Source organism: Rhinopithecus roxellana, chromosome 11 (genome assembly GCF_007565055.1).
Source record: "Rhinopithecus roxellana isolate Shanxi Qingling chromosome 11, ASM756505v1, whole genome shotgun sequence".
Lineage (NCBI taxonomy): Eukaryota > Metazoa > Chordata > Mammalia > Primates > Cercopithecidae > Rhinopithecus > Rhinopithecus roxellana.
Window position 1 is genome coordinate 34,164,150 of NC_044559.1, and position 10,406 is coordinate 34,174,555.

The 10,406-nt window shown below is 43.6% G+C and overlaps 1 protein-coding gene across 32 annotated transcripts in view; it reads left to right on the forward strand.

The window, feature by feature from the left end:
* The window catches only part of TCF7L2 (transcription factor 7 like 2), a 222,108-nt gene extending 218,444 nt beyond the window's left edge, over window positions 1–3,664 (forward strand). For 23 of the 32 annotated variants that reach the window (XM_030940926.1, XM_030940906.1, XM_030940927.1 and 20 more), the window contains one exon: window positions 1,526–3,664. Coding sequence is in view for 30 of the 32 variants with exons in the window: in XM_030940906.1 (XP_030796766.1) it covers window positions 1,526–1,943 (418 nt within the window). In the remaining 2 variants the exon portion in view is untranslated. The remainder of the gene's footprint in view (window positions 1–1,525) is intronic. The other 9 variants (XM_030940934.1, XM_030940931.1, XM_030940936.1 and 6 more) reach the window with 2 other exon arrangements.
* The last annotated feature ends 6,742 nt before the right edge of the window (window positions 3,665–10,406 follow it).

The window sequence follows — 10,406 nt, forward strand, 5'->3', positions numbered from 1 at the left end:
GCCAGCGCTTACACACGTGTTTCTGGTTGGAGTGTTATCAGCCATGGTTCTGACAATATTCTAGGGTCCTTAGATGAGCACACTTCCTGTATCTGCATTATTTTTATAGCATTAGTGGGGTTGATCCCCAGGCTCACCTTTCCTTACCAAATACCATCCCATCAGACTGGGATTAATGGGAGGAGAAGCTTTGAAGTCACATGCTCAATTTCTTGAGTTGATTTTCCCCGACCTCATCCTTTGATGCTAAGCAAGAAAGGCTCTGAAATTCTCATTCCTATTTCTTACATGAATGAGTAGTGAAGAGGGGAGTGGTTTTGGTGTAGGGCAAAATTAGTCTTTCTGGTTTAAACACGCACGATAACCCAAACCCAGGAAGGTCCATGCGATTCCCTGGCACTTCTTCTTTGTTGCCACTTTGGTGACCGGCTTGTGCTGCACCCTCCATTGACTGGCCTCGGCATATTGACAAGGGCAAGATGCCCCTCCATCCATCCCATCCTCACCATCTCTCCTTCCAACCTTCTCACTATGGGGTGGGGGAGGGGAAAGCCCCAAATCTTAAAAAGAAATTCTAAAAAAATCAAGTTTGAATCTTAATTTAATCCACAACCTGCAGGCCATACAACCAGTTATTCTTGTTCCTTTGAATCATTTTCTGTTTTTCTTATTCTTCCCCCTCCCCCACCTTTGTTTATCCTCTTCTACCTGTTTTTGGTGATTTCTTTTTTTGTTTGTTTGTTTTTTGGTTTTTTTTTTTTTTTTGGTTTTTTTTTTTTAAGTTTATTTTGTTTTATTTTTGTTTCCCTTCCTCCTTTCTCACCTGATTCTGACCTCTCTTGATTTGGTGTGGTTCTTAACAGACAAGCCCGAAAGCTCTCTGGGCGCCAGCAGCCTCACGGTGGTGGTGTGTTAAAACCTTTAAGCCTCTTGCTAGCGCTGCCTTCAGCTATGTGGGCTCAACAGTGAGCATTTTGAGAGTTTCATATTGATACGAGGCGGCTGGGGAAGGAGCTCTGTCTTTCTCTTTTAAACACACACACACTCACACACAGACATCACTGGGGGATGGGGGTGGTAGTGGTGGGAATGGGGGTGAAGGGCCGAGGAAACTTGATGGGAAAGTGAGGGACTGTCTAAGCCAAAAGAGCTTTTCAGTTCATGTCAATTTGGACAAAGCCACTTGCTGGCAAATAGATGCCACTGTCTGCAGGTGGCCGCCTCCATGCTGCTCTCGTACATTTGGGCAGGGTGGGGCCGTGGGTGTTTAGTAGGGGTTGGGGGAAGCAGGTAGAGAGTTCAGAGTCTTAAATATATGGTTTGCCAGAACAGGCTTAGATCTGGGCACCGTGAAGTGAGCGACCCACCCCCGGGGGGCGCCACCGTCATTGTCCTCGGACCATTGGGCATGCCACCTCTGTGGGACATCCCTTGGGTGACCTCAGCTTGGGTGTGAGCATTAGGTAACTCTCTCCCTTGGCATCTGTGCCCTCTATTCACAGATAACTCTCTCCCCTGTTTCTAGGAGAAAAAAAAAGTGCGTTCGCTACATACAAGGTGAAGGCAGCTGCCTCAGCCCACCCTCTTCAGATGGAAGCTTACTAGATTCGCCTCCCCCCTCCCCCAACCTGCTAGGCTCCCCTCCCCGAGACGCCAAGTCACAGACTGAGCAGACCCAGCCTCTGTCGCTGTCCCTGAAGCCCGACCCCCTGGCCCACCTGTCCATGATGCCTCCGCCGCCCGCCCTCCTGCTCACCGAGGCCACCCACAAGGCCTCCACCCTCTGTCCCAACGGGGCCCTGGACCTGCCCCCAACCGCTTTGCAGCCTGCCGCCCCCTCCTCATCAGTTGCACAGCCGTCAACTTCTTCCTTACATTCCCACAGCTCCCTGGCCGGGACCCAGCCCCAGCCGCTGTCGCTCGTCACCAAGTCTTTAGAATAGCTTTAGCGTCGTGAACCCCAGTTGCTTTGTTTATGGTTTTGTTTCACTTTTCTTTATTTGGCCCCCTCCCCCCCCCACCTTGAAAGGTTTTGTTTTGTACTCTCTTAATTTTGTGCCACGTGGCTACATTAGTTGATGTTTATCGAGTTCATTGGTCAATATTTGACCCATTCTTATTTCAATTTCTCCTTTTAAATATGTAGATGAGAGAAGAACCTCATGATTCTACCAAAATTTTTATCAACAGCTGTTTAAAGTCTTTGTAGCGTTTAAAAAATATATATATATACATAACTGTTATGTAGTTCGGATAGCTTAGTTTTAAAAGACTGATTAAAAAACAAAAAGAAAAAAAAAGAAGCAATTTTGAAGCAGCCCTCCAGAAGGAGTTGGTTCTGTATTATTTGTATTAAATACGAGCTTGCGAACCAATCATTTTACATCTGGTTTTTAAACCGTAAGGGCACCACGAATGCAGTGCCATTACTTTTTTGTTTTTTTTTTTTCTGTGTGAAACAACTTTTATTGTGATGTTACTTGTTATTGTTTAAATGTACAGAAACAAAGGGTAAAAATGTGTTAATATACCTTGTTCCATGGTGTTGTTCTTTTGGGGGGAGGGGATGCTACTCAACACTTAATAGAATCACAATGCTGTTGGGCCAGTAGTATTTATTGCTTTAGAGATTGCTTGTCGTACCTGTATGTCGTCCCTTTTTAAATATGTTTTCCTTTTTCTTGAAACTGTATAAAGTTTTTTTCCCCCTTAGCATAAGCATCTTATATATAACAACTCATTTGTACAAGGTTTTTAAGTTTATATATAAAATGTGTATATATATTTTTGTTTCCCTTTTTGACTTTTTTTTTTTTTTTTCTGTATGAAACCCAGTTGTCACCAAATGGACATTAATAGTTGCATTAAGGATCAGTAGCATTAACAAAAGTTGCTTTAAAAGCCATTATGTAAAACAAGACTTGAAAATGAGTGAGGGAATTTTAGCGACACTGTCTGAGCAGCAGTGGGAACCATCTTTTTCCCCTTTGAACTCCCAGTGGGATGCCCTACCCTGCGCCCTTAGGGCCTGGACTGACCGTGTGCAGAACTTTACGTGCCAAAATTCTCAGTGAATTTAGCTTTCTCCCTCTTTTTGATGCTGTAATTTTTGTTCATCATGTTTTGCTGTGATGTTACATAGGTAGATTTGTATGTAGTTTTAATGTCACCTATAACAAAATGTGTTTGGTAGCAGATTGTCCAGAAAGCATTTTAAATGAAGAGGTATAAACCCTTAAGGGCCAAAATTCTGTATATTAGATTACTCTTACACGAAAAACCAGCTGCCGCTTTTATGTACACATATTACATACGAGTAGGCAGCAGACTTTAAAACTAAAAAAAACCTAGGCATGTTGATGTTGCAGACTGCTGTATAAAGCTGAAACCTGTTCATTCAGTGCCATTGTAGTTGACATGAAGCGATTGTAAACCTGTCTCCGATTTTTCTCTGGTTTATTAAAATGCTAACTATAACATTTTTTGTGAATACTTTGAATGTTTCCTAACAGTTGTGATGTTACTGTTCCGTTTTATGCTCTTATTCCAAGTTCATTTTTAATGGTTTGGAAGCCATTTTTGTAATGAATAAATGTTCATGCTGTACAGTATCTGTAGCATGCCGTTCTGGATTAATAAAAGCAACTTAGTCTGTGCAGATAAAGGCTGGTCACTTGTTTCTGTGATTTGGATTTTTATCTCTAGGGAAACTGGACCTACCGTAAGCAAGAAAAACATATTCCCAAGTTGGAACTTGACCATACAGTTAGTGTGTGGGTGATGACTTAGGTACCAGAATGTGGTCTTGGACTCTTGTGAGGGGTTGCTCCCCTTCCCTCCATCCCCGTGGCCCGTTTGGTGCACCTTGTGTATCTGGTTTGCGTAATGTGTCATTTGCAATGAAGATGGTCAGTATCAAACAGGATCCTTGGCGTGTGTCTTCTCCTGTAGTAGTTCACTGTGCCATCCCCAGTAGTTTATTGCTGAAAGCAAAGCACAGTTACAGAGTAAATGTCACTTTTTGGGGGGCTATAAACCAGTTTCTCTGACATATCCTACTCATCCTCTCACAGTATCAAACAGAAAGAATTTAATTCTGGCGAATGAGACTTAGTCCACCAAGAGTGCACTTAAGAAACCACCTCCTTAGCAGTGAAGGATCATGGGTGTGACAGCATCCTAACCTCCAAGAGTTGCGTGCAGGGAGAGATGCAAGGGTGTCAAACTGCCCTTTCTCTAGCGATGAGCCATTATTGAGTAAGCAGCTTTTTAGAAAATTGGATTAAGGTGATGCACTGAAAGGTGTGTGGAAGCGCCTTGCTGTGTGTGGGATCCAAGTGTTTTGGCTGTACCCTGGTAAGAGCACAAGTTCATCACCATCACTGAGCAGGGGCCACGATACAGATCTTCCTAAGGTTTCCCCTGGATTTCATTTCCCTTGCTGACTAGCTGGATGGATGGACACATTGTTCCATTTATCTAGGACATCTATACCTTCAAAGGATGATGATTTCAATGGGCATGGAACTGTTCGTGTTGCCGTTGTGGTTACTTAAGGTGAGCGCAGTGTCGCATCAAGGACTTAAAAGCCCCTCGGAAACTGCTTTGCTCAAGCAAGTTTTTGTTCTGTAAAATCTCAGCATTTTGTTTTTGCTTTGCTTTGTATTCCCAGGGAGGAGTGTTTCTGGTTGTCCTTCCTCATTTTATTTTGCACACTGGGCCGAGTGACCTTTGAAAACACAAATAAGAACAGTATCTGTTATTCGTGGCAGTGTGCCAAGCCGTTTATGTGCATTTTCTCATTTAATCCTAACACGACCACCTAAGGTAGACAGTCTTCTCCCCTGCCACCCTCTGCTTCATTTTCTGAAAATGGATTTAGGAACTGAGGGTTTTAGGTGCCTTGTCTAAGGCCACACAGGAGGTGGTGGCGCTGAGATTTAAATTCAGATCTGACTCCGGGCTCCTGCTCATAACACGAAGTTCTCCCGCCTCACATGATAGAGACGGCCCTTCCCTCCAAAACAGAAATGAGGGAACAGTCCTTTCAGAGGATTTTCTTCATTCCCCCACCTTCTCTGCCTCACACACTCGCTCACTCTCTTTCCTCTCTAGCTGTACTACAGAGTTAAGCTTACCTAAAAGCGTTTTTGCTCTTCCTGCCTGGAAAACAACCCCTCATGCTTCAGGTCTTGGCGAAGACATGCCTTTGCTGGGGGAGATGGTCCAGAGCCCTCAAGGGTTGCCTGTCTCCCTCCTGTGTGGTCTTTCAGGCCTGTCTTCCGGTCTCCTTTGACTCACTCACTATCATCGTGAAAGTGGCTGTCGTCTGCTTAGGTCACTCCAGCCTCACCGTGTTTCTCAACCTCAGAACTCATGACATTTTGGGCCAGATAATTGTTAGCTGTGGGGGCCTGACCTCTGCATTGTTGGATGTTAACACCACTGGCCTCCACCCACTAGATTAACCTGTCAGCCCTTGCCCTCCCACCAGTCGTGACAGTCAGAAACATCTCCAGATGTCACCAGATGTCCCCTGGGGGGCAAAATCACCCCCAGTTGAAAACCATTTCTCTAGAGAGCCCTCCAGGATGACAGGATTGTGACTTTCGTGTCCCTGCTGTATGCTAGGGTCTTGTTTAGTGCCGGGCACACAGTGGGGTGCTCGATATACATTTTTTGAAGGAAAGAAGGAATGAGGTTGGCCAGCTCAACACCCATATTGTGGGAGGCAGCAAAATGGAAACTTTCCATGAGGCTTCCAAATTTTGTGTTCTCACAACTTTCAGGGTGGTGCTGACCTTCTTAATCCTTTCGGCCATGCTGGGATGTAACTCACTGCCCTTGTTACAAAGGCCAGAAAAAAGGGCGGGGGGGGGGGTGGTCAGTCCCTCTGCTGTCAGCCAGCCGAGTGCCGATCTCTCTAAAAATCGAAATAGGGGTCACCGAGTCACACGGTTGCCTGCCTTACAACACCTGGTTGATACTTGGAGGATCCTTTCACTCAAGACAACTTCCTTTCCCCCAGGCCTGTGTTCTCAGCAGCCCGAGCTCCAGTCTCCCAAATGCCCAGCCAAGTCTTTGCCCTTCAGCGCTTCCTCTCTCTCTCTAATTTCTTGCTACCTCAAGAGTTTCTTTTCAAACTGAGCATCCTCTAATTTCATCTGTTAAGAGTGGATCTGCGGGTTTTTCGTTACTAAGAGACTCTGAAACAACGTCTGGGAAACGATAACTCTCACTCGCCGAGCCACATCACTTTCGGCTTCTTACGGGGCTTCGCCAAAGATGTTTGCGTATTAGTAGGGCGTACGTTTCCTGTGGCGGCTGTAATGAATCACCACAAATGTGGTGGTTTGAAACAACAGAAAATTGCTCTTGCACAGCCTGGCAAACCAGAAGTCTGAAATCAAAGTGGTGGCAGGGCTGAGCTTCCTGCAAGGCTCTGGAGGCTCATCTCCTCCGTGTCTGTTTCAGCTTCCAGTGGCTGCCTGTAATCCTTGGCATTCTGTGGATTGAAGCCACATCACTCCAATCTCTGCTTCCATCTTCACGTCGCTTTCTCCTCTTGTCTGTTCCCAGACTCCCTCTGCCTCTCTCTTACAAGGATACCTGTTTTGTATTTTGGGCCTACCTAGATAATCCTGGATAAATATCCCTTCTCTTTAGATCTTTAAGTTAATCACATATTTTGCTATATAAAGCAATACAAGTTTTAATAGGATTTGCATATGGGCGTGTATTTTGTGGGGGCCACCATTCAGCTCACTACAGAATCATTTGCCAACTGCTGAGTCTTAGCACAGAACTCTTCAGAATGGGCAATTGTTCCACTATTGGTGGTGGTCTTAGACAGGCCCATGTGGAAAGCAATTTTTACAGTAGACGGCTTTTCATTTCAGGTATAAAAACGTTCATTTGTTTTCCTGATGACATGGATTCATGTAGGGTCAGAGAGCCTTGCATCTGGATGCAGGATTTTTGAGAAAGTAAGTAGCTTGGAGCAGTGGAGTGAATCTGAGCTTGGAGGATCCCACATCTGACTCTCGCTGTGTGTCCTTGGGTAATTCCTTTATCTCTCTGAGTCTTTGTTTCTTCAGCTAACAAGTGATGATGTTGGTGTTCATCTGGACAGATTTGTATGATGGCTAAGATGCAAAGTTGCTAGACTAGTATGTCATAGTGTTTATTATTAATATAAAAGCCAAAGGCCGGTCTTCTATTTGTTTTCATTATTTCTTTTTTTTTTTTTTTTTTTGAGACGGAGTCTCATTCTGTCACCCAGGCTGGAGAGTGTATGGAGTACAGTGGCACAGTCTTGGCTCACTGTAATCTCCTTCCAGTTTCAAACGATTCTCCTGCCTCAGCCTCCTGAGTAGCTGGAACTACAGGCGTGTGCTACCACACCCCGCCAATTTTTTTATTTTTAGTAGAGATGGGGTTTCACCATGTTGACCAGGCTGGTCTTGAACTCCTGACCTCAGATGATCTGCCTGCCTGGGCCTCCCAAAGTGCTGGGATTATTGTTTTCATTATTTCTCTTTGGGATTCTGCTGGTTAGTCCAGTTCTTCACACCCAAGTGAGAGAATCACAAAGATCTAGATGCAGAAGACACATCTACATGACCTAGGGACAGACATTGTGACTCATCCACACTGATTCATTTTACCTGCAACTTAATGGCCTCAGGAAAATGACTTCTAGTCTCTGGGGAGCCGCAGCCCTGTCTGGGTGGCTTTTTGTGGTATAGAAATGTGGCATAGAAATGTGTTTTCAATTAAAGCTCTTTGCAAAGAAACTGAGGAGTAGCCTAAAAGCCTCTTGTGAATGGTGCCTGAGGCAAGTGCCACAAACCAGAGCTGGGAATCACCAATGAGCAGGGCCATACATTGGATTTTCGAAAGGATTCCTATCTGGGGTTGGCTTCTTTGTCTCCCATTCCATATCTGGTTCCGCACTCCCAGGCACCTGGCCATCGGAGAGTCCTGCTGTGAACTCTGGCCTGTGTCCGAGGGCTAACACTGGTGACTTCTGGCTCTGAAGCTGGGTTTTTTAAAAGATGGCACCTTGTGGGTACACTTGATGGGAGCTGTAAGTACTTTCCTTCATTTAGTGACTATTTCTGCTTACACCAGGGACTGTTCTAGCAACTGACACGTAAGTCTGGGTGAAGCCAGCTTGGTCTCCAGTTTTCCTGGGTTTATTTCTGCACCATCTTATAGGCTGGAGTTTCTAAGGAAAGGGAACGCCAACATTCCTGAGGCCTGGACAAGCCTCTCACCTAGAAAGAAGTTTTATGTAAGGATAATAACAAAAGAATTTGCTAAAAACTCAACGTGCATTTCTCTTTTAGTATTCATGGGGATGGAAATTGCTTTTCTGTTCATTTTACAGATGTAGAAAGTGACACTAAGAGAGGTTAAGTTGCTTCCCCAAAAACGTATCTGGGAAGCAGAGAGCCTTAGATTTGAACCTAGGCAGGCTGACTTAGGAGCCTGCATAGCTAAATACCATGTTATATTTCTTATTATGAAGACAGCTCATCAGGGTAACTAGGGAGCGGTGGAAGGTAGAGCCAATTTGATCCATGGTCTTGTGAGAGGGTGTTGCTATGGGACCGCCAGGCACTCTTTCTGCCTGTCAGTGTGCAGAAGTTTTCTTTTCTTACTCTGGTATCTGTGCATGTAATAATAATAATGACAGTTGATAATTACATAAATCAAGCATTTTGGACTCAGCACTAAAAGTTATATGATCCTGGAAATGGAAGAAAATTAGAAGTATATATTCTAATTTGTATATACATATTATATAGTGTTTGAAATTTCAGATTGTGGCTTGCAATCTATCCATAGGTCAGGGATAGATTTTGTGGAATAAGACCAATATTTTTAAAAAATGAGATTGAATGGGCCAGGTGCAGTGGCTCACACCTATAATCCCAGCACTTTGGAAGGCCAAGGTGAGTGGATCACTTGAGGTCAGGAGTTGAAGACCAGCCTGGCCAACATGGTAAAACCACATCTCTACTAAAAATACAAAAATTTAGCTGGGCAAGGTGGCACATGCCTGTAGTCCCAGCTACTTGGGAGGCTGAGGCACAAGAATTGCTTGAACCTGGGAGGTGGAGGTTGCAGGGAGCCAAGATCACGCCACTCACTGCAGCCTGGGCAACACAGTGAGAGTCCATCTCAAAAAAAAAAAAAAAAAAAAAAAGATAGGATGAAATAGAAAATATGGAAAACAGAATCTATTGCCGTATGTGTGTACTGTATTTTGTAAAATCTTTCTTACTGTGGTTAGGGTAAAAAAACTTTAGAAGCCAAGTCTGAACATTAATATTAGCCATCATATATTGAATATAATAGTTTCAATATTAAAATACAGTATGCATGGTGTATAAAATTCAGTTAATGGAGTAAAGTTTATTGATGGGCATTTGTTAAGTGTTACACCAGTATTTAGACCCCAAGACGTCTTCTTGGGCAAATCTGTCGGGGTAACATCTCATACTTTGCCTCCTCCTAGAGTTTCAGAATGCTCATTCATTTATAAGGCTTTATGAAAGTCTGCCAAAAAGGACCCTCTTTCACTTCACCTATCACATTTCCCAAATGTAATTGACCATAGAAAACTTTTTTGAGAGGGTAATACTTATTAATTTCCTTCTGAATTAATGTTCCTTGGAGTGCATCTTCAGAAATATAATGCTTTACATGTATATTAGATGTCTTAATTCTTTTAACAACTCTATGTTGTTGTATTATTCCCAATTTTCAGGTTATAAAACTGGGGTGTAAGTTAAATAACTGCCATTTATTAAACACTAATTATATGGCAAGTGTATTTGTTAGCTATTTCTGCAATAATGCTGTTAATACACTATCTCAAAACTCAGTGGCTTACAAGAGCAAGCATTTCTTCTCTCGCCATTTGGTCTGTGAGTCGGCTGTGACTCTCGTGCGATTAGCTGAGCTTGGCACCAGGCTAAGTTGGGTTCAGGTCTGTTGAACACGTTTCTTTTTCAGAGACTAGTGGCTACCCAGGGCATGTCCCTGTAGTTACAGCAGAAACATGCGTTTTCTTAAGAACTCAGTTTGAAACTGGCACATGGTCAATTCCAACCACATTCCATTGGCCAAAACATGGCTCAGCTGCACATCAATACGTTGGGAAAATATACTTTGCCTACATTTAAAGGAACAATACAATCAAATGGCACCAGGCATGGTAGTATAGTTCTATTATAGGGAAGAATAACTAGGCACAAGAATAATACAATTTGCCAAGGATGGCATGAATTACTTATTATCTCCTTTAATTTGTACAAGAGTTTGGTTGAGGTAGATATACTTATTGCCCCCATTTTATATACAAGTAAATTGAGGCTGAGAGATTTCAACCTTCT